The sequence below is a fragment of the Anser brachyrhynchus genome (genome assembly GCF_964034855.1).
Source record: "Anser brachyrhynchus genome assembly, chromosome: 2".
In the NCBI taxonomy this organism is placed as follows: domain Eukaryota; kingdom Metazoa; phylum Chordata; class Aves; order Anseriformes; family Anatidae; genus Anser; species Anser brachyrhynchus.
The window spans coordinates 124,295,528-124,319,594 of NC_137695.1; the positions used below are offsets into that span (position 1 = coordinate 124,295,528).

General features: G+C 48.3%; 2 protein-coding genes across 3 annotated transcripts in view; one reads left to right on the top strand and one right to left on the bottom strand.

The window, feature by feature from the left end:
- The first annotated feature begins 4,663 nt into the window (after positions 1 to 4,663).
- BHLHE22 (basic helix-loop-helix family member e22) lies at positions 4,664 to 5,887 on the top strand. The gene has a single exon (XM_080582399.1). The coding sequence runs from the start codon at positions 4,794 to 4,796 to the stop codon at positions 5,742 to 5,744; it is 951 nt and encodes a 316-aa protein (XP_080438525.1). The 5' UTR covers positions 4,664 to 4,793; the 3' UTR covers positions 5,745 to 5,887.
- Positions 5,888 to 12,467: 6,580 nt separating this feature from the next.
- The window catches only part of CYP7B1 (cytochrome P450 family 7 subfamily B member 1), a 124,278-nt gene continuing 112,678 nt past the window's right edge, over positions 12,468 to 24,067 (bottom strand). For both annotated transcript variants that reach the window (XM_080582396.1, XM_080582397.1), the window contains 2 exons: positions 21,485 to 21,663; positions 12,468 to 17,432 (listed from right to left, as the gene is read on the bottom strand). In XM_080582396.1, coding sequence (XP_080438522.1) covers positions 17,136 to 17,432; positions 21,485 to 21,663 — 476 coding nt within the window. In that variant the 3' untranslated portion in view covers positions 12,468 to 17,135. The remainder of the gene's footprint in view (positions 17,433 to 21,484; positions 21,664 to 24,067) is intronic.

Consider the following 24,067-nt stretch of genomic DNA (forward strand, 5'->3'; position numbering starts at 1 on the left):
TTCCCAAAACCAAAAAAAGCACACTGAATCGTGGGATCTTCTAATCGTTCTCCTTAAACCTCAGGTAACGCTTCAGTGCTCGTGCACCCTGAGCTGTCCCTGACCCTGGAATGCCATCGGGCTCTTCCAGCCAAAGTCCATTTTAAGTGCATATACTTCCCGAAGTGTGACTATGTGAATGCATTAATAAAACCTCTTGAGAGCCTCTTGACTCTTACCCAAGCTCATCCCTTAGCCCCTCGGCTTCAGCTTCAAAAGTAGACCAGAGGCATGACCATTCCCTTCCCCGTGCTTCCTGCGTCCATTTTCGGCCGGCTTCCCCCACCTCTACATTTCCAGGTCACTTTCGGCGTCTCCAGCCCCTTCATTCCCGGCCCGAGACGAGCCGTGCAGGAGCTCAGTGCACTTCTCCCGCTTCCAGGAGATGGTGCTGTGGATTTTGGATCGGGAGAGCCACGGCGGGGGCCGGGGCCGGGGCCGGGGGCTGGCGGCCCGCAGCCCCGCTCCGTGCGGGAAGGGGTCGGGTGGAGGCTGGAGGTCTCGCCGGGGACCCCCAGGTGCCACCGGTGCCCCTGCAGCCCCGCAGACTTTTCCCTCGTCCCCCAAGGGACACGGGAGGGGAGGATGCTGTCCTCTGAGCAGCATTTCGCAGCCCCTCGCCACCCAAATCTCTCTGCCGGGCCCCCCCCGCCGTAGTCCCAAAGATGGGACACCGGAGGCCGGTTTGTACGGAGAGCTTCGTCCCCTTCTCCTCCTGTGGGCTGCGTGGTCCCTGGGAATAAATAAAAATAGAACAAAATAACAATAATAATAAAAACTTCCCAACCTGGGAATTCACCGGGGAGAGATTCCTCCGGGGAGGTTTGTACTAGGAGAGGATGCAATGGAGGTGGCTTTATTTTTCTATTTTAACCTTTCTCCTCTCCACCCTGAACTTAACCAAAGTTTGCCAAAGGGTGAAGAAAACACGCAGGCAGCCGCGGCGAGGGCAAGCTCTCCCCGACCGCCGGCTCGGCTGTGCCCTGCTGCAGGGGGCTCGGCGTGCCGGGGGCAGGACAGGATGCAGGAAGGAGCCGTCGGGATAAAATCCACATTCAGGTCCCGGGAGCCCTTACGCAAAGTGTCCTTATCCCGGGAGGCTTTTCAGCACGCGGCAAGCCCAGCCCTGGGAGAGCGGGAAAGGAGTTTTAACTTCTCTCCCGGGTGGGGAGCAGCAAAACAAAATGACTCTAGAGTGGAGCTTGGAAAAAGAGCAGTGGAAAAAGAGCAGCCGATGTGCTGCCCGCCCTCAGCCCTGCCCCGGGACCCTCCGGCCTTCCCCGCGCCGGGGTCTCCCGGTACAGGGGCCAAGTTCAAGTTTACAGCTGCCTGCGGCTACCCTCCGGCCGCCTTTGCTGGGGGCTGCGGGCTGCTCCTTGCCCCAAATAACGCCCGAAGCGGAGCTCAGGGGGCTGCGGTACAATTAAAGCAGGTAACGAGACGCCGGGCAGATGTGTTTTCATTGCGCTGTAAGATAAACGCGGTGTTAAATGCCTGACAACTTCCCAGAAGCAATCAGCAAAAGTTTACGAGTGCATAAACCTCAAAGACCGTTCCTCGGTATTTTTATAAGCCCCGCATTTAAAGCTTCTATAAATTCTTCTGCCTGCTTCCAAAACTAAAGTTCCCGGAGACTACAAAACAGCCACTTCTCACGGGAGGGTGCCCGGGGGAGCGGGGAGAGGCAGATCGCAGCCGGCGGGGCTCCCTTTTTGTCTCCCCTTCCCCCCCCCAAAGCTAAAGTTTGCCAGAAAGTTGGGATATTAAAGCACGGCGGGGCACATGCTAGATGACCGGTGTGCAGCAAAGTTTCAAGAGCAGGGGGCAGATTCAGAAAGAGGGGGAGAAGAAAGGCTGGAGAGAAATAAAAGAAAGAGCGAGGCAGGCGAGCGGCCGGGCAGAGATCCGCGCACAGCCGATGGGTGGACAAGGATGAGCTTAGAGACGAAGAGGGGGGAAAATTGCAGGAGGAGAGAGCAAATATGGGTGAACACAACCGAGGACAAAGGGAGGCGGCCGGGCCCCCCGAGAGGTGGCTGTGCCGCCCCTGTCCCCCCGCCCCGACGGCGCGGCCCCCTCGGTGCTTGCGGAGGGGGAGCACTCGAGGTCCCCAAAGTTTAAGGCAAAAGGAGGGAGGGGGGCAGCATTAGTGAGGGAGGGATGGAGCTGGAGACCTCTGTCTCCGAAGGAATAAGCTGCGAGAACCTTCCCCCTAAGCATCAGATCAGAATAAGGCTATCCGTCATCCTCAAGTGACCACAGGAGTTTCGCAAGTTGGATGTTAAACAGATTTAAAAAAATAAAATAAAATAATAATAATAATATAAAAACCCACTATTGCGGTTATAAAGCCCTTTGTTTATGATCCAAGGGAAAAATGAAGTCGCTAATTGGCAAACAATAAAGGTAAAATGCCTTCGGATTAATAATGATGGAGGTTAACGGTGTGGCATCCCCCGGAAAGGGGGAGGGGAGCGAGGCGCTTGGACGGCGACCAGGGACAAGTGCGGCAGCCAAAGGGGGCTGGGGGGCTGGGGAGGGGGGGACACAGCCCCTCTTCGCAGGGCTCGGCTTGCGTGTTCGTGTCTGATCCCGAGGCACGAGGTGACGGAGGGCCGTATTGTGATCGTGTCCTTGCTGGATGAAATCTCAGTCAATTACTTTGAAATCCGCAGCTTGGCTTCTTTTCATTCTTTCCAGGTGAAAATTCAAACGTTTGCTGTTGTCGCCTGGTCCTTTCTTTCCCGAAACAAGGCACCCAACTGTTCTGATATTACCATTCAAAAACAGGTTCTGTGGCAAACCTCATTTGTGAATCTATTACAGAGATTAATAGATTATTTCTCCTTTTTCAACTAATTCTCAGTGGGGAAATTTAACCATATGGTAAGGAGAGAATTAGAATTTCATCACATTAGAGCAAAATGTAATGAAAAGAGTCCAACACCTGGGGCCAACTCTGAAAGACACAATTAAAAGGTTTTTAATGAAACCGGAGAAACCCCAAATTTCATAGCCTTCAGTGATTCTGCCACATAAGAATGATTTGCCGCAAGTGTTGGGAAATATTGTTTTTACTGATGTCAGGAGGCTGAAAACCCCGCCGCGAGATGCTAGGTGCTTTCAGAGCGCTGACAATGAAGCGGGGAGGGAGCTGCTGGCGTCTGGCGGTGGAGGAGCAGCGGGACAAAATTCACGCCAAGCCCTTTGGGCTGCCGCTTCGGAGGGGAGAGCCGGGCGGCTCGGCACAGCCCCGGGGAGCCGGAGCCCCGGGACCCGAGGGGAACCGGACCGGGGCCGCCCCTCGCCCCGGCACCCGCAGCCCCGGGGGGGAGAGGAGCGGGGTGCCCCGGGGAGGGATGGAGGGATGGATGGAGGGATGGATGGAGGGATGGAGGGATGGATGGAAGGATGGATGGAGGGATGGAGGGTGCTGCCAAGAGTTGGTCCACGGCACCAAAAAGTTGCGCCGGTTTTGCCCTTTCTCACCCCTCCCTTCCCCCCCAGCTCGGTTCATTTTCAAGGTAACGGATGGGGCTTTATATTTTTATAGGGACACGGGGGATAATCAGTCTAAAGCGGCAATCTGCTACTCGAAAGCGGCTGAGGGGAGGAGGAGGGGAACCTCCTTACAGTTTGGTCTCCATTTGCTGGGGGGGGTGTGGGGGGGGGAGAAGAGGGCTGGGGACCATTCGCCTCCCACGGAAGCAAGGTGGACGCTGGCGGTGGGCAGGAGCGGGCACCTCGGCTCGGGTTGGTCCAGGGACTTTAAATCCTTCTTCTTTTTTTTTTTTTTTTTTTAAGTATTTTTCCCAGGCGATCCTTTTCGAGAAGAGGGGAAGGGGTGGGAGGGGGCTAGAAGTGAATGTAAATGCAGGGGTGGGTGGGCTGGGGTGGGGGGAGAGGGTGTCACTCCTGACTCGGCGGCTAAGTTAGCAGAAGTCTGCTGGCAGCACTCGGGAGGGGAAGTGTTCAAGCGGGCTTTTTTTTCTGCAGTGCAGGGCTGTAATTTGCTGAAGGAGGCAAAGAACATCCTTCGATCTAAGTAGGGCTTTTAGTGTGCTCATTGATGAGTGAAAGTCGCCACACATGTCAAGCTAAAGGCAGTTGTTGGGTTACTAACAGGACACAACGTCTTGCAAACATATGCGTTAAGCTGTGTATACAGATGGCAGGGAGAATAATGGAGCAGGCGCCTCTTATAAAGCTCTAGCTGCTGCCTGTCTTCAGACCTGGGAAATGAAACTATTCAGACTCAGGGCCAGATAGCGCCTGGGATTGTTTGTTACCGTTTTAATCCTATTAATTAAAACGTTAACCTGATTGGGTAGAAAGCTCTGTCCCAACAGGCGAGTCTTCTTCATAATAACCTACTCTCAGAGATAATGATGTAAAAGACTCCCCCGTCTGCGGCGGCTGCTGGTTGATGGCTCCGGAAATCTCTTGAAGGTGAATCCAAGCAAGATAAACGGTGGAAGCGGCTCCGCTGGCAGCGCACAATGCCCCAGCGCGGCGCCTGCTGAGGGCGAGCCGGAGCCGGGGACGAAGCCGGAGCCGGGGACGAAGCCGGGGACGAAGCCGGAGCGGCGGCGGCAGCAGCAGCGGCGGCGGCGGCGGCGCCGGGCAGGGCGCAGCCCCGGCGGGAGCCGGGAGCCCGGCAGCGGCAGCAGGACGCCCGCTCGCCGCCCGCCGCGGCGCGGAGGAGCCTTGGAGGAGCGGGCCGGGAGCTGAGGGGGGCGGCGGCGGCGGCGCCGATGGAGCGGGCGCTGGGGCTGCCCGCCGAAGAGGACCTCTTCCACAAGAGCCTGGCCGCCTCGGCCAAGCGCATGGAGTCCGCCTTCCGCTCGCCCCCGGGGCTCGACCTGTCGCACCCCCGCGACCGCCAGCCCTCGCCGCTCGCCTGCTACGAGGCGGCCGAGCCCGAGGCGCTGCTGCAGCCCGGCGGCGGAGGAGGAGGCGGCGGCGGTGGAGGCGGCGGCGGGGGGGACCCGCTGGGGCTGCCGCCGGGCTCCGCGTGCGTCAAGTACGGCGAGAGCGCCAGCCGCAGCTCGGTGGCCGAGAGCAGCGGCGGCGAGCAGAGCCCCGACGACGACAGCGACGGCCGCTGCGAGCTGCTGCTGCGCGGCCCCGGCGGGGACCCCCGCGACGCCTCGCCGGCGGTCGGCGGCGGCGGGGGCAGCGGCGGCGGCGGCGGCGGCGGCGCGGGGCCGAAGGCGGCCGAGGGGGGCTGCTCCAACAGCCACGGGCACGGCGGCAGCAAGAAGTCCAAGGAGCAGAAGGCGCTGCGCCTCAACATCAACGCGCGGGAGCGGCGGCGGATGCACGACCTGAACGACGCGCTGGACGAGCTGCGGGCCGTCATCCCCTACGCGCACAGCCCCTCGGTGCGGAAGCTGTCCAAGATCGCCACGCTGCTCCTGGCCAAGAACTACATCCTCATGCAGGCGCAGGCCCTGGAGGAGATGCGGCGCCTCGTGGCTTATCTCAACCAGGGCCAGGCCATCTCCGCCGCCTCCCTGCCCAGCTCCGCCGCGGCGGCGGCGGCGGCGGCGGCCGCGCTGCACCCCGCCCTCGGCGCCTACGAGCAGGCGGCCGGCTACCCCTTCAGCGCCGGGCTGCCCCCCGCCACCTCCTGCCCGGAGAAATGTGCCATTTTCAACAGCGTCTCCTCCAGCCTCTGCAAACAGTGCACGGAGAAGCCTTAAGCCGCGCCGCCGCCGCCGCCTCCCCGCCTCCGGTAGCCGGGCAGCGGCGGCAACCGGGGGGCTGCGGCCGGGCCGGGGGGCGAGGGGGCGGCGGAGGGACTGCGAGCCGCCAGGGCCCCCCCGCCTGCCCCCCGGGCTGGCGGCTCTTTGGGGACGGCGACGGGCCCCTGCGGGGAGGGGGCGAGGGGCCGGGGCGGGCGGAGGGGCGGCGGGGAGGGGGCTTCAGCCTCGGGGGTGCCGGGGGGGTTTCCCTGGAGGTGCGACCCGCACAAAGGAGAGGCTGAGAGGCGGCAGGCCGGGAGGGCTGGAGCCGCGGAGAGGGATGGAGAGAGCCCCCCCCCTCCCCCCCCATCCCCCGGGACCCCGGCCCCGCCGCCCCTCCGCCCGCCCGGGGCGCCGAGGTCCCGGGGCCGGTCCCGGGGCAGGAGCCGGCAGCGGAGGTGGATGGATGGGACAAATCAGAGAGGGCACTCGAGCATAGATTTTTTTTTTTTTAATTATTATTAGCAGTATTATGATTATTCTGAGCCAGGAAACGAACAAACTTGAAATGTAAACTTATTATTTAAGCGACTCGCAGAAACAAAGAGACTGGACCACTGCTATGGAAGACTTTGTATTTTTTATCGTCTCTAAACTTTGATCCTGTGAAAATGCGCAAAGTTTTGGTGAGAGTGATTTAAAAAAAAATAATCGAGAGAGTTAAAAGAAAAAAAAAAACGGCAAAAAAATAACCGATCCGAACCCCTCCTCCGTGTGGCCGAAAGTATCGCATTTTTCAAAGAAATATTTACGTGCACCTTGTTTCTTTCCACTTCGCAATGATGTATAAACAAGACATGATATTTATTTGTTATTCTTTAACTGACCCTCCCACGCCAACAGTATTTCTCATGTGTTAAGGTCACGGGTCTTCTGTGCAGTTACTTTAAAATGCTTCTAAAATTCTGTTTATGGATTAACTTAAACTGTGTGCCAAGTGTTTTAAAACGTTTATTTGCCAACGCCGTATAGCCAGAAATGTTGATGTATCCGAGCTGCTTAGGTTTATGAAAGGTCATCTGGATTTTAAGTTGCATCATCCCTGTATTTCAATTGAGCTTTAATAAATTGCTTCAGTCCAAAAATTACAGGAAAGGTGTATTCTTAATTGCTCAACCAACTGATTTTTGAGAGGGTATCCTTTGCGTTATAACAGGTAATAGCTATTTACTTTTACATGGCATCAGAGCAATAGCTGCTACAAGAACATTTGCCAAGCCCATGTTTTCCCAGGCGCTGGGTGGTTTTCAGAGGTATAATTTAAACCGCTTTTAACGTGGATGTAAATTATTCTGACTGTGGATGATTATTTAAGTTGAAATACTTTAAAATACTTTAGGCTGATTTACAGAACGCGTGGAATTCTTACCTTTTCTTTTTCTGGGGGGTGGGGTGGGAGGGTGGGGTGGTTTTTTTTTTTCTTTTTTTTCTTTTCTCTTTTTTTGGAAGAAAAATGAGAGATGAAGAGCAAGAAGTAGCTATTTACCCAAAGTGAGCCTTCAGTTTGAGTTTGCATGGCTGGGTGGCTGTCTCTCTGCCATTTGTAAATCAAGATTTTTGTTTGCTTTGGTTCGGTTTTTTAATTCCAAAACGAGTCCTGCTATTTTCCACTACTTGCAGATAATACAAATTCGGACTGTCAGGTTGGATGGCAAAATAGGAGCCATGATGGATCTGTTGGCAGGTCACGGATGTGTAAAGAGTGATATATATTAAATAGGTCAATCAGATTATGACAGCAATGTACGATCGTTTGTATGTGTATCCATGTCGGAAAGAATCTTTATTAAAATATTTTGAACAAACGCTTGTATTATGCTGTGCTCTGTTAAGGATACACCTCCAGATTTAAGGGGGGGGGGGTGTTGCTCCTTTCCTTTGCCTTGCCCCCCCAGCACCCCCCTCCCCTCTCCCAGCCCCCGGGACGGGGCCGAGGAGCTCCCTCTTCTCCCTCACCGGGCCCCTACAGGGGGGTCGGTGGGTGACAGCGCCTCAGTCCCCCCTGATATCCCGAGGTGAGCCGTCCCCCTACCCCTTTCCACCTCCTCCTTGTCCCTCCCCCCAAATTTTGGGGCCGGCAGAGCCGCCTCCCCGTCGGGCCCCCCCTTCCTTCCCTCCCGGCCGGCGCCCGGTGTCCGCGGTGCCTCCGCTCCCATCGGCAGCCCCGCACGCGGGGGAAGGGGATAAATATTTTCCGCTCCACTTGCCATCAAAAAAGATTAATCAGAACCTGTAACTTTTCAGGAAACATAACTGTAAAGTGCCACGGAGCTGTGGGAAGGCAGCCCAGAGAGGGTGGGCAGATCAGCCCCCAGGCGCAAGGAGAAGCGTCTCTCAGCATTTACTAGACAAAGGCTGGGTGCGTCTAATTATGATTATTAAAACAATTTCCATGACGATGTCTAATATTATGTTAATTTGAAAACAACTGTGTATGAAAACTGTCGACTATAATACCTAAATTCATTTAATGAAACACATCGTTAAGGCAATTAAACCTCCTGGATGTGATTAAGGAACATAATTACGACACTGTTCTGCGCCATAATTGGGTGTCTTTAATCAAGGGGTAAAGTGATCAGCAACACAGCCATTAGTTTGTATTGTTCTGTCTCTGCTGTCCATCATTCTGATTAGGAATTAACCACCGCCACCAGCTTGGCGTGGTGCATGCCTCTGTGTGTGCGGGTGCGTGTGTGTGTGTGTGTTCGTGCATTTAACATCGCAGGACGCATTTGCTGCAAGATTTACTGCTTAATACCTCTCCTTTCCGAGCAGCCTTCCCGGAGCCGTCCCCTCGAAGGCTCCGGCTCTCGGCTGCCCACGGGACAGGGGTGACACCGGGGGAGGCGAGCCGGGGGCCAGCCCTCGCTGAAACTCTTGCAGATGCCGGCACCGGGCTTGGGGGGCTCCCGGGGGGGCTGCTGGGGTCGCCCCCTTCCTCCTGGCTCTGTCTGGCTTAACCTCGTTGCTCCCTCTTCTTCTGGGCGATGTCTCCGGGGTGTCTCTCTCCCGGTGCCTCCCGTGCGAAGGATGCTCGGGGAGGAGGGAAGCGCCCCGCGCTCGCTCTGCACTCCCTGCCATCCCGGCTGCCACTTTAAAGCTCTCGCTTTACCTCCTCCTGGCTCTCCTGGGAGCGGGCGGGGGGCTCTGTGCGGGCTGGGGGCGCTGCCACTGCCGGCCCCTCGCTGCCGTCGCCCCTGGGGAGCGAGGAGCGGGCGCGGGGCCAGTCCCGGGGCAGGTCCCGCCGGGCAGGGGGAGGAGAGAGGCTCCCCCGCCCCTCTTCTCCCCCGATCCATCACTAAGCCTCAGACGGACGTGTCCCCCCTCGGAAGGGAGACTTCCCCACCTGCGGCAGCCGCGGCCCTGCTCCAAACGCCCCCTCGGACCCGCTCCCTTCCCCCGGCCCCGAGCCTGAAATCGTCCCAGCATGAGTGACATTGGCTTTCCTAATGTAATGACTTATGAAAGATATAATCATGTGTTAAATTGAATCCTCCGCTTAACTGTTAATGGTGTGCTCTGGGCACATTTACGTATTAGATGCTATGGTAACTAATTACCACTAGAAGAAGGGATAATACACTTTCCAGACTTTGACAAATAATTATGAGTGTTCACATCCCTGCTAGCAGCAGTTGCAGCGGATCTGCTGGAATGAGTAAGTGAATAAATGAATGGGTAAGTGAACTTGTGTGCATGGAGGGGACTAGATAATGAATAGTGGTCAAGTGAGTTTTCTTATTAAAACCTTTAATGAAAATGTGATTTAGGGTAGAAGGGGGGAAAAAAAAGCGCGACGCTGCCTCTAAACGTAATTAAATCGCGTAATATAAACATCAGAAACATAAATAAGTTTGCTTTTAATTAACATGCAGCAGTCAAAGTAAATTATCCACGTGCTCGGAAACTTTACAGCAATTAACACTCGGGTTTTGGTGGCGGAGGGGGGATGTCGGAGGGGCTGGGGGGGGCGTAAAATAAACGAGCCGGGACTCCGCGGCTCCCTCCAGCATCCTTCGTCACTTGGGTGCCAACAGGCCGAGGGGAGACGGAGCTTGCCGTCGGGCGGGACAAAACTTTGGGCAAGTGGCGCTCCGGCCCCCCCCCGGGTGTCCCAGCCGTGGGAAGGGCCAGCAGCCGGCCCCTGTCCCCGAGGTCCCCCGGCAGCTCCGTGCCACCGAGCCCCCACCCTGCGGGGTTTGCTCCCCCCCCCCGGGCTCAGGAAGGGTTAAATCCCTCCCCCCCACCCCGAGCCCCGAGTCGCCCTTGTCCTCTCAAGCCGGTTCCGAGACGTGTAATAAAACACGAAGCGAATTTATGGGCTGTTTCAAGCACTTCAGTGGTGTGTTTTTAAATTCATATATGCGCGTGTAAGAACTATGAGCTGTGAATAATTTGAAATGCTATAGGAAAATGATGCGTTTTAGATCAAACATAACCGTTTGCTTCCATAATTGTCTCGGATGAAAATAAAGAGAAAGATGCATTTCGAACAGAGACAAAGCTGAAAATCTAATGACAGCCATAAACTGCTAGACAGCCATAAATTAACGTCTTCATCAAACGCTGAAGGGATCAGCGCTTATCTAAATCAACAATTATTTCTTCCGAGAAGTTGCAGAACAGATTGCCCCTCTAATACTAGTTTGGAATCCCTCTAACTGAGGATTTAGGGGCAAACAATCGCCTTTCCGGAGTAAACCCCCTCTCTCCACCGGCTGAAGCCCTCCAAACTCACCTAACCCCCGGCTGGGGGTTCTGGGGGTCCTGTCCCCTCACCCCCTTCCTCAGGGCTTTGGGGCTTGCCCCGAGGAGGAGCCCCCCCGGCTTCCCACCTGCAGCGATGCTCAGCCGAGGTCCCCCCGCCGCCGGCTCGGGAAGGCGCCGCCGGGGAGAGGTCCTTCCTCCTCGGGGGGCGGCTGGAAGAGACGGCGAGGAGCCGGACGAGTCGCTGGCTCGCAAGGCGAGGGAAAGGCTCGCTGCCTGCGGGAGCCTGGCGACTTTGGAGGAGAGGGGTAGCTGGAAGGACGAGCTGCTGCGGGAGTCCAGCGGCGAAAGTCATCGCGGGGCGTTTACTCGCTGCCGTTTGCAGCCGCCGTAGCCAGACCCCAGACTTGTGTTCAACTTTGCTGTGCTCAGAGGTGCTGGTTTTTTTTTGGGGGGAAAAATACAAACCAGCACATACATCCGCGTCGAAATCAGTTTAACTAAACGTCCTGCAATGCTCCGAGCAGGAACAGCTGAAGCTTAGACTTCTTTTGACTCTTTATTTTGGTGTAAGTAGTTTTGGAGACAGGCGTATTTCTGCAATTAGAAATGAGGTATTCACACAACCCCATACTTGAGATCCCAGGGAAGCCTGCTGCATAGCAAGGGCTACACAGACACAGTGCTGCTTTACATGAGGGTAAAGATCCCACTACATTTTAATTCTTTGCTTTCAGATGAAATGGGTATTTTAGATTTCTTTTATATGCTTATTTGCATGCAGCAACAATTTCTTCATACTTATTAGCATTTATAAACACAGAATTTAACTTAAAGATCACCACACCTTCACAGGTGTAGTTTTAAATGGTGTTTTTATAACTAGATCAGTTTTCTGATATGCTGTGTCTATCATGACATGACTGGCCATGACACACAGGCACGTTTAGGTAATGGGCAGAAAAACACTTCACTTTCTATGGTCTGACAGTTAAAACAGCCTTTTTCATATGAATTAAGCATATGTCTTGCATAAACTGATGTCACAATTTTAAAATACAATGCAATATAAGTAACATCAGAAAGTACCTAGTGTCAAAACAAATATTGGATAAAATACAGTATTTGAAGCTATTCTTACTCCTCCACAAAGCTCCCTTTCAGACTGTGAATGAAAGCTCACTCGGAAGGGTGCCCTTCAAGAAACCTCAAACAATGCCACTTTTTCTTTACAAATGTCAGTAACTTTTCAAATAATATAGAGGTAATGCAATCACAAAGTTACAAGCACATTTATCAAATACAGAAAAATGCTGCAGGTCTATCTTCTCTACAACATATCTTCAACAATCCTCACAGACGTTCCCGACAAACATTCCTGCATGAAGGACTGAAGAAAAGTGATCTCTTTAGGATACAAGCTTCATATTAAACAGCTACTGGCAGAATTCGGTAGCTACAGTGATGCTTAGAAAAGCTAAGTTGTACTTTGCTCATGCAGTGCTGGGTTTTGAAGCAATTTTCAATCATTTCCCCTTTTAAAATCAATGATCTAAATTTACACGAGGTAGTACATCTGGTGCTACCCAGAGGTTTGCAAAAGGAAAACCTAGGAGCTGTATTTGGCTACCAATCTTTATACTGGGAATGCAAATCTTTATATTAATTCTGAATAATGTCCCAAGAATGTCAGAAGTACCACCTTTCTTCCTCGTCTGGTAATAACTGGCTTCAGTTTCATGGAGGTAAAGCAGACCTGATCATTTCCTAAATTCCAAGGAGTTGCTCCATGCCAGTGCTGAAAAGAAGTTTTTTTTTTTTCTTTTCCTACAAAAACATTTTTTTTTCAAGATCAAGCAACAGAAAAATGCTGTATGCTGACTGACTAAATCATTTAAAAAGGAAAGCAATAGTTGTGAATCTGTGAGAAAAGTGTAAATGTAAGTTGGAAAAAATTACCACGGACAGTCATTCAATATTAAAATAGATATATTCACTTTTATTGTATCCTTGAAATACAAAATTCACTTAAGATGTTAGATTACTAAAATAACGAAGTTTCAATTTTCTCGCTCAGAAATTCACAATATACCTTATTCGATCTAAGAGCCTTAATGATGGATATTAACTATTAAAGTAGAACCTAACCATTGTTCATCTATATACAAAATGTCAGTTTGCACAATTAAGAGCAATTCACAATCTTTTGAATGTCAGAAAGTTCAATAATGATGAAATAAAAGATCATTTATAATTCTACAAGTGAAATTCACAGACCAGCAATTACTCATAAAAATAGCAATGCCAAAACCAGTGACATGCAACGGGCTTAAAACCGTAAACTGAAGAACAACTCTTAAATGGTCTCCTATTAGTACATTAGGACATATTGGCAGAGATGTGCAAGTCAAATTTGCGAACAGGTATACATGCGTGATCTTTGGAGAAATGTAGCAGTTTAGTAAGTTTACGACAGGTTACAGCAGTATTCAGTGGCAACATGAAAATGGAGAACAAACTGTAAATTAAAATGATAATAGAAAAAAAAATCACATTTTAGTATTCACATTAGTTCATGATAAATTCACTTTTCTTCTGACATGCTACACAGGGCCACGGTGACTTAGAAAACCTATTTTATATCAGAAAAAAAATACATTTTTTCTTAACAGCAGAAGATAGTATCAGTATAGCCATAGGCAGTGCCAGCTTACATTCGAGGCCGGTATAGACCAGCTCTATGACTTTTAAAACTGAGCAGTGGGCACACTGTTTCACTCCAGGATGAACAGAGGGAAGCCAGGGCCCCCCAACAGCCCTCCCAGCTGGTCCTGTGCCCATGGCGTTGGCTGGGGAAGGCGAACAGGCGCTGCTGGGCCTGTTGGGCAGCCCCCTTCTGCAGTGGAAAAAAGGGACAAGGCAGCAAAAGGCGCCACCACCTCCTGCCACCCACCCAACTGAATGCTTGCCAACAGCGCTGCGGTGCCCAAGTGACCAACACTACGAGCTCCTGGGTCTGTGGCAAAGGAGATAGAAACCATTTTGCTCCCTACGTCATGAAGCAAATGTGCAAAGCTGTCCTTCTACCACAGGCAGGATGTTGTGGCCAGCTTGGCTCCAGCTGTGGCCTCAAGGCATACTGCAGGCTCATCCATGAATACCATGGGTTTTCGCTCCCTGCTCTGTGGAGACCAGGTCATTCCTGGTCAGATCAGCTGCTGACTCTCACTAAGGCACCTGCTTAGTCGCAGAGTATTTGGGAGAAGACCAACCAGCCCTAACGTTCCTCTTCCCTGCCCTAACACTTCTGACTTTGAAGAGGGGGTGAAGCTTATCTCGACTGCAGATGGGGTACACGAATATATGCAGGCCCTACCTGAGAGATGCATAAGCCATCTACCGGGACAGGGACACAGTTCCAGGACAAGTTGGGCAGGCCCTGCTTTGTCTTAAGTTTGATCCTTCTGGTTCCTGAGCTAAAAGAGCAACTGACTTTATCCCAGCAAAATGCTGGCCTGCTGCGTGGTGCGAGGTGTGGTCTCCAACCCCCATGCAAAGCCTCTGAGTGCCTTCATGGAGCCTTCCTTCGGCTCCTGGGAAAGACTCTTTTTTATTTTTTATTTTTTTTAAAGAAGGAAGTAAGGCCTACAGATTTAATTTGCTAGTTTGGAGACAATCTAGATCTTCTTTTAATTTCATAACAGATACTGTACAAACTGATCAGCAATTAATCTGAAATTACTAATGATTTGCATGTACTTTTGGCACAATCCTATTATGTCCTACTAAATTATGCAGCAGCCTGTGATATTCTCATTCAAAATCCTAAAAATAGAACACAATTATATAAAAAAAATCTTATGTTTAAAACAAATACCTACTGTTATTTTCGCAGTTGCTTCAGGTTTGTTTCAAAGTTGGATGCCAAGGAAAGATTTATCATAACTGTGGCATGAGACATTTTACAGCTTACACTTAAGCAATAATGTAATATAGTCAACAGTATAATGATATCAGCATTTCCTCTCTCAATAAAACAGGCTCTAATGTCCAAACTGGATTGTGAGCTATGGCTGAGTACAGAATAGCTCCTATCGAGTAAGTATAGCAGTAAGTAACTTGAGTACAGGAATCTCTCCATAAAAACAAATTTTATTCTGTGGCACAAAGTAATAATCAGCTTTTGCTGTTGATTAAATGTTGAAGCAAAGTTAAGGCATTTAATCAACCGCAAAGCCCAGTTAATATAAGTGTACTCCAACACTATAGATGCTATTGATATTATATATGAAGAGAAAATGTTCATCCAATATATCTCACAAAAACACAGTTTTCTCATCAGAGGATTTGGAATGTGGCTGTGCCAATTTTTGAAAGACTTTCTACTAATGCTTATTTAGGGTATGTGCTTTAGATGAATAACTAAACAGTCTCCTATGCAAATAACAATAAATAATTCTAAACTTTAGTATGTATGTAGCAGTTTCCATCCACAGGCTATCAAGTGCTTAAGAGACAAGTAAAATTTCTGATTTTGGAAGACATGGAAGATTGAGGAACAGTAGATTGCAGCTCAGTATTCCCAAAATGAGCTAGTGGCTCTGGTGCTCCACTGGGAAAAGACAAGAGACAAGTCAAGCCAAGTTTTCAGAGCAATGTGTCTTTTGCACAAAGTAGAGTGTCAGGTGTTTTTTTTGAGCACCATACCTTTGACAGCACCAGAGCAGGACACCCCAAAAACACAGAAATGTGGACAATGAAACACTGGAAAAAAAAAAAGATCTTTTTAGTGATTTGCTCAGCAATCACCGAGAAATTTCTATAATGCTGGTGGGTACTCCAATTCCGGATGAGACAGCAGTTCATTCATCATCTGTAGGGCAAATCTGAACTCATGTCCAGACAGGGGTCGCACCTCTGTGGTTGGTTAGCTATTTAGAGAAATGCAAATCCTGGCACAGAACAGATTAAGGGTTGGCTGCCCAAAATAACCTCTTGCAGTGATTACTCATCTTTCTTTCACTCTAAGTTCCATGAATGATGACGGGACACTTGGGCGTATCAGGGGAAGTCTTTTTCATGTATAACGTTATTTGTCAGCTGGCAGCGTGGGCAGAACTTATGCTGGCACATCGCAAACTGAGATTTTTTGGGGAACACAAAGCAAGGCCCACAGACATGGCTACTCTCCCATCACAATTAGGATCTCGTCGAGCTGAGACAGCCATGAGAATCCTCCTCTGTCTCCAAAGTGGTGGCTAGGAAGAGAGACAGGGTCTACAAATCTTAGATCCCGTGCACCACGCACCAGGAAATTCATGTTTGAAACAGGATCATGTCACCCAGTGAAGCCCATATGCAGCCAACCTCTGTGGCTGTCTGAGGTCTTCACTTGCTCAAGTTTTGGGCCCAAAGAGCCTGTTTTCCACCTTGTAGAGAGACAGTTCTGTTTCCAAACAGAGGTCACACTACTCTGCCTGTGCATCTCTTAGGCACATTAAAACACTATTAAAAAGTAGTTTTAGATACCACTCTTCTCCTTGAAGTCCTCTCATTTTGCCTTTCTGGAGCAACTAATAAACACAAGAAATTGTGAAAATAAACACAGACACATGATACTAGTAAAACGGTTAAGACAAACAGAAGGTAATTTTTGAGATGATAAAATCATTTCAAACAGGCTCATATATTTTCCACCTGAAGAGTATACTGTTTTTTGTTTTTTTGTTTGTTTTTGGCTCATAGGCAAAATAGATAATGTAGGCTTGATCCAAGGCCTACTAAAATCAACAGAACCTCTCCTCTGACATTAATCAACTGCAGAAAAAATCATACAATTTAATTTCTTTGTATTGCACAAAAACAGAGCGTTCACCCTCGCTTCGTACCACTCATACCACTCAAGTTCATACCACTCAAGTCAGAGATGTGTTTCCAATAAGACATTCTTGCAAATTCTTTCCCCCTATCCCCCATCCAACCCATATAGCTTTCATTACATCTCCCAAGTACGGACTAAGACACTCAGGATCACAAAGGGAACAGCATAAATAAAAAGTTAGAACAATTATCTCTAAACAACCTTTCACCTTCTAGAATTAATTTCCCCCTTTGTTGCTACTGTTCTACAAGCAGATGTAGTGATGCCTCCAGATGGTGGGTACACGGGACCTCCCCATCTAACAAGGGGGAACCTCGTGGCACAGCTATGGTAGGAGGCCTTTTGGTTCTAACAGCATGCTTGCAGTGTATCTGGATTGTCAGGTTTCCGAGGAGTCTGAGGAATTCCCAATGTATGTCCGTTGAGCCCATTTCCCAAATAACGGCCTGGATTCAGCTTGATGTCATCCTCCCTCTAAAACCTACTTGACTTATGGCCAAGAGTATAGGGGTCCTTCTTGTAGGGACTATTTACCCAGCCAAACTCTTGTCATCTCACCTCACTACTCACAACTTGGGCAGGGTTGCTTGTTCCCATGTCTGACATCTACCTCCAGCCTAAGGGCTTTTCTTCTCTAAAAAAACAAGTAAGGAGGAGGTGAAAGCAGAGAGGGTAAAAGCAAACATTCCCAAGAATACAAAGTTGAGTGAGGAAACAGAGCAAACACTGAGATTAGTAGAAGACATATAGGCAGCCGCTCACTTTTTTAGGGACCTTAGCTTGTAACGAAAGGCAATATCAACGTCTGGCAGAAGGATACCAAGGCCCATACGACTGTTATCAAGTCTGACAGCTTTGCTTTCCACTAGTTCTACATCAAAATGAGCCAAAAGTAAGAAAAGAAACATCTTCATCTCATTCATCGCAAGGAACCTCCCTGGACACATGCTGATCCCAGAGCCAAAAGGCATTAGGAAATACTTCAGTTTTCTTCCTGCCTTGAAGAACGTGGTTTTCTTCTTGCCATTCTCTATGTAACGATCAAACTTATACTCCTGAAAATAAAAGAGAAAGAGAGTGAGAGAGAGATAGCTAATGAAACAGTTACATGAGGTGTTTTGTTTGCATGGCAGTAGTACTTCTTAAACTCAGAAAGCAGGATCAAGAGGAAGACAAGGAGTAGACAGCTTCTCCTTTTTAGTTGGTTGCCTCAAGTTTCATTAGCTCACATTACCGCCCCTGTAAAGAATACTGCTGAAATCCACTTATTTAGCTGCTTTACATCAAGCTCCTTCAACTTCCATGTCTCATCCACTGAGTGTCTGGCCTGTATTGATTGTAATTAGATTTTGACCGCTTTGTAGCAGAGACAATGAACCTTAGTGGAAGGACAATTTTCTTGTAAAGCATCATATGTGCTTGGTACATACATCATGAATAAGGATAATCTGCCAAATTCTGCAAATGCCTATGAATAAATCAATGCATTGCACGGATCTTGTTCTTGCAAGATCAGAGCAAAATCCATCCTTCTTTTGCACCCAGTGGTGCAGATTATTCGAAAAGCAGACCTGATACTTTGCAGTCAATTTTCCCTTCAGCTGGAGATGGTTGCTGCTTAATTTGCCACATCTGACCTTCACATGGTTTGCTCCAGAAGCTCTGTGCAAAGCAGGACAACTGCCAATGATTGACCATTGTAACGAGTGTGCTTTCAGGTAAGGCTTGAGGCTGAGCTTGTAACTTACATTCCATAAACTGAACATCTTCCCGACTACTTCCCAGCAGCAGGATCACTGCTTAGAGATAATTCATGTTTTTGAATGAAGGAGATCTGGCATCCTCACTCAGTCAACGGCAAATTAACCACTTACAAAATCCTCCTGCATGCTTTGAATAAAAATGACAGACACTTCTTGCTTATGGTCACTCATTAGCATTTGTCCTGCTTTGCATACATCTGCTATAGCAGCAGCCATTTGGAGCTGGCTGGGAACAAGTCAGTCAGACAGAAACCACCTCAACTGAATAAAAAAAAAAACACACCACAAAACAACACAATGATAAAACGCACTGATACTGATCTACCCATTAGGTTAAAGGCTCTGGAAACCACACACTGCATGTCTGGTTGTTGAGAAAAACAGTGGCAGGGGACGTGGCCTATGAAAAAGGGGAGAAGGAGAATGCGCACAGGAGGGGATACAACTTAGGGTGTTGAAGACCTGTTTCTCTAAATAGCAAGGGCCCGGATTTCCCACAATGTTAAAAGCCATTATATGTGTTTTTTTTGTTTGTTTTTTTTTTCCACTGAGAAATAATTATTTTCAGACTCTTTGAACACCCCAGCCAAAAGGAAGTTTTTTTTTTTCTGTTTAAGTTACTGCTTCATTTGAAGAACAGTAACAAATGAAAGCCCAGAATACTGCCCTTAAAACAGATTTACTTCCTGAAATGTAAAACCTGTTGATCTAAAAAAGCACTGCCAAATATGAACTGTAATAGCTTAAAAAGCAAAGCAAAATAAAACAAAACAAAACAACAACAACAAAAAACCAACCAACCAAAAAACCCCACAAAAACAAATCTCTTCACTTCATTGGAATATGTCCACAAAGTGAACTCCTCATGTCTGGAGCTATTAGGAACTATGGTATTGCACACGTATTGGACCAAACCAAATCCCAAGAGCCATCTGAAAGCTGTAGTTCATTTTAACAAAAAAATAAATTGCTGTCTAAGGAATTGGAAACATCAGAAAATACATGTGAGACAGCAAACTCATGCTTGTGTTGTTGAATCCCCTAGGTTCGGATAGATTTTTTGAGCCAGTGAGCTAGCTTTTAAGGGAAGACTTATTTCTGACAACGCAGGAGCCTTCAGCCATGCATGAGGCTTCCTTGGATGGGAGAGGCTGGATGATGGTGAGGAAAGGGTGAAGAAACTGGAGATGAAGTTTTGTGTGGATGGCCTGTTCAGAGTATTATGAAAACTGAGGAATCTCCTGTGACTGGTGCAAGTCTCTCTCTGTCACATCTTGTATTTAGCTTTGTTTGGGAAGCCACCATGTAGGGTTTCCTGCAGGATTTCCTCATATTTCATTCTATGGGATTTGCAGAGTTCAATTACTGAGCTCCGTAACTTAGCTGTGTTATGATTCAGAGGTTCACTTATCCACTTCATAAAAATTGACTCATTTATTTAGGCTCTGAGTGAAGAAGGAGGTCAGCAATATATGCTCACACTTATACAATATGGTGCCAAAGCAGAAGATAGCTTGAACTTAAATTTATGTATCCAGGAGAAAAGCATTGCTACAAAATTATCTCGTCAAGCTGCCTGTTTTCCCAGGAAAGTTTTCCCTAAATACATGACAAGCTCAAGACTGCACCTTTCAAAAAATTCATTCTCCATCTCTATCTGATCTTCAGTAGTTATTGTTGAAAGCACACTGCATATTTTAAGAACCAAACAGAACAGTGATTTCCCCACTTTTCGAGAGGGCCCATGTGCTGAAATCAATGTACTGCAAAGTGTGGATTGCTCATTCACTATCAAAAAGATAAAATATATGAACTAAAGCTGTACTGTGAAAGCTGAGCAGAGCTGATACCAAGCAGATATATTCAAGCAATAGAAATATGGTAATGTATTCTGACAATTATTGAATAAGGGAGGGGCTCAGCTACTGCTCTGATGCTTTGGTCTAGGACCTAAACAAACAGATGGACTTTTGACAAATCAATAATGTTCTCCAAAATAAAGTGTTAAGAATAAAATGAGGAAAAGCTTATTTGTTAGTTATGGCTTTTAAGGATAAAAATATTAATTAACTATTTGCCAATACATGTTTTTTTTTTTTTAAACACTGATTTTCTCAGCAGCCTTTGTCTTTATTTTTGCGTGGGTACAGACAGCAGGGCCCTACTGGATGCCATTTCCATTTTCGTGGCCCTTGTGTTCATACCTGTAACTAAAACCTACTCCTGCTAACTCCAACACACTCCACACCTCCTCTCACTGCCTCTGGTGGAGCTCCTGCACAGCGAAATGCTGTCCTGCACAAACAAGGCATCTGAATCTCACCCATCCTCTGCAACCCCACATGCACATCTTTATCCTCAAATTCCCAAAAGGGACAGCTTCAGGGATCACTGTCTCAAACATGGGGTTTCTACAAGCATCTAAACACATCCCGTGTACCTCCCAGAGCTGAACTGTGGTCTGAAATGCATCTTTGGCTCAAATATCAAGGCTGGAAATCAGCATGGCAGGGAGATAGCTCTTTGCCTAGGAAAAGGGGGATGAGGAATGATTCAGGTGTAACTCCTACCTCTCTGGATGAGGAGGCATTTAATGGCCTCAGCTTATATACAGCTTCACCTCCTGTGTGGCACCCTGGACCAGGGACAACAACCTGGCGGAATAACCTACCGGGGACTAGGACTATTCAATTTGCATGCAGGTGGTGAACTTCTGAAGCCATATTAAGGCTGAGGCAGGGTGGATTAATTTCGAGTCTTTGATATTCATTAACTCGAGCGTCAGAGAAAAATACAAGGAGATGACACAATTACCCTCGGAGCTTCACTGTGGAGCAACAGCTTTGCAGTTTCAAGTTCACAACACTATACTAATTGATCAAGAAGGGGTGAATCCCTATGAAGAGAGGTGAAAAAGCATAAGGCTCAAGTAAGACACTGCTATTATAGGGCTTCAGAGTCAATGATGCTTTGGGGGCACTTAGCTAAATGGCCCACATTATTTGCTATTTAAACCACCTTCTATTATTCAGCCCTCCTTGGGTATCAAATGATCCACTGCCAAACAAAACCCACATTTAGCCTAAAGTTTATGGTAGTCAATGTGCAATTGTCAATTCCTTTGAAAGCAGTAGCAGTCAGTCTCATCACCATATTTCTCTCTTCAGGCCATGAATCCTTTGACCTATAGGGCCCTCGAAAATACATTTGAAAGTCGGAAGATTTGTTCCACAAGAAGGAACAGCAGGAAAAAAAAAAAAAAGAAAAAGAAAAAACCTATCACAAAAGGCCTGGCTGCTGCAATGTGCCTGAAGTAGGACGAGTAGCACCAGCTGAGTATTTACCTTAGGATCTTCATAGACCTCGGGATCCATGTGCAAAATCTGAGGGTAAAGGGCTATCCAGTCTCCTTTCCTCAGACTGACTTCCTGATCCCCTTCAAGCTTGAGGACAAAATCCTCCTGGCTGATGCGAATGTTCATGGAAGACGAGCACATCCGTAAACTCTCGTTTAAGGCGCTTTCTGCGATTAAACAAAAACGGAGGGGGGGGAAGCGTCAGAAATATGGGAGATGACTGCAAGTTATACATGGCTGCAGCTGCTGCATCTCGACAGGTTTAGTAGGGCAGGCTGAAGGAAAAAAAAAAGAAAAAAAACCCAACAAAACACAAAGAAAACAAAACATAAACCAGACACCACGAGGAGGTACTAAACAGTCCCGCAGGGCGGGGGGCCGCCGCTCTGAGCACTGCGATGTGATTCTCGCTGATAGTTCTGGGAAATCGTGTCGGCTGGAGGCAGCCCTGGATTTTGGGTGGAAAGTCATTATTCAGGCATCACGTTGAAAACAACGCAATCAGAAAACATGAATGCTTTATGCATTTACATATATTTCGGAGGTTGCAAGCAAATACCAGTGAAAGCATCCACGGAGCTATTCAGCTTGCCTTTCAAAAGCTGTTGGATGTAGCGGCAGGGCTACACGTTAGAAAAAACATTTTGCTTGTTAATTCCGCAGTCAGGCTGAGGATTTTTAAATTTATTTTGTTTTCAATGAGTTACGTTGCCAAACGATAATGTCTATTATGGTCCAAGTGAATGAAAACAATTCATTGTTTGCCTGGTAGATTTAAGAGAGAAAGACACTTTTAATTGGCAAAGAGAAAACAAAACCTAGTCCTTTCAGTACTAGGGGAAGCATGATTTTTTCTCCACCATCACATCCTGGAAGGCTCCAGAAGCTGAATGTCCTTGCTTTCCCAGTGGCCTTCACCTTTTGCTCCTAGCACGACAGATTTTATGGCTAATTTCCGGCAATTTATCCTGGCAGTTTGAGGAGGAATTCCTTTGGGAATAATATGCATAATTTGCATAAATCATTCTGATAGCATGTATATCAGCATGTAGCTCCTGTCTAGGGCTGCATCTCTCACTTTGTAATCAAAACTGACTATTTTTCCACCACTGTGTATGGGTGCTGTTATATGTGGCTTGATTCCTTCTAATCGCCAGTGTGAAAAATAGCCTAAAATCGTGTTTCATTTTCACATAATAATCCATTTGTGCCTGTATTATGTTTTGTGATACCAAATAAGCCTGCTTGTAAGTGTTCACCAAAGCACTCTAACTGCTGCACCCAAAAGGTTGGTTTATTAGAGACAGTAGCTACCCAGTGTAGATGCATCAGAAAAAAATAATAACTACCGTTCTTTCACAAAAAATTAAATCTGGTGCAGCATGCATAGCAAATAAAGTGGCCCTGGATGCTTTCTTGCAGGAGGTTTTTCCTTAAGCATGCATTTGTCTAAAGAAATGAGGCTGCGGTCAGCTCTGTGTGGCCAGCGCCGTGATTCAATGTGACGTACAGTGAGTCTGTGCATATTCTTTTGGACTGCCTTCGTTACTATAATCAGGCAGAGTCAAATCGGCTTGTTGGTGACGAAGCCAGAGAAGAACCCCGGTTCCAGAATATGGCCTCTACTGCGGATAGCCACAAGGCACCTGACACGATAGATTTCAACTGGCAGCGCTCTGGCAACAAAACTTTGCGCGGTACAAAGGGAGGGTCCAGCCACCGCTCCCAGACTGCCCCCAGCCTCCGAAAAAACAAAGCCCCTAACTCCATGCCAGTCCCCAGCTTGGGAACGGCGGCGATGTACATGCAGCACCATTCACCCAAGAAATCAAATCGGGTTGGGGGTGGGGAGAGCAAAAAAGGAAAAATAATTATTAAATGGCCGCTGTGCAGTAGCGGGTGTGCGTTTAGTTGGACGAGCAATGCCGTCACATCCTATTGGGGGCCATCCTCCTGGGGAGCGCGGCGGTCGGTGCCCGCTGCCGGATCGCAGCTGACAATTGGGCAGCGTATCTTATGCAGAAGTTAATCACAATAATGGAGCACAAAGTGTGGCTTAGCGGTCAGATCGTAAATGACAAATCTGCTTTACCTTCCAGTACCAGCTATGTGTGGAAGGCGAGCTTGGCTCTAGCTCTGAGCGATCATGCCGATAATCATTAGATGACAAAAGTAATGAGTCACATTATGATCAACAAAGGAGGATGGAGCTTATACGGGTTTGCAGGCTAACATTAAAAAAATAGACAGTCAGCCTTCCCCAAATGCCCGGGCTATACGTTGGGAGGAATGACAACTGCACAATAACGCCGCAGCCTTTGCTTGCAGTTGTCATAGTTCAGCAGACACCAGCCATTGCTGCTGACAGACCAGCTGGGTAGCTTGGGAGGCCTTCCATTCTGCACCATGAGGTACAGTAAATTATCCAGCACGGTAGAGCAACATCTGTTTCTGTGCTTGTGCCGAACAAACAAGGCAATTTAAAGCATACCAAGGGATAACCAAGCAGCAAATGAACATGACCCTCATTTTTTCCCCCTTCTTACACACACGAGATGCTAAACTTCGCTG

Bases quoted from the DNA above. Each gene is read 5' to 3' on its own strand.
- BHLHE22 (XM_080582399.1), top strand. From the start codon at position 4,794: ATGGAGCGGGCGCTGGGGCTGCCCGCCGAAGAGGACCTCTTCCACAAG.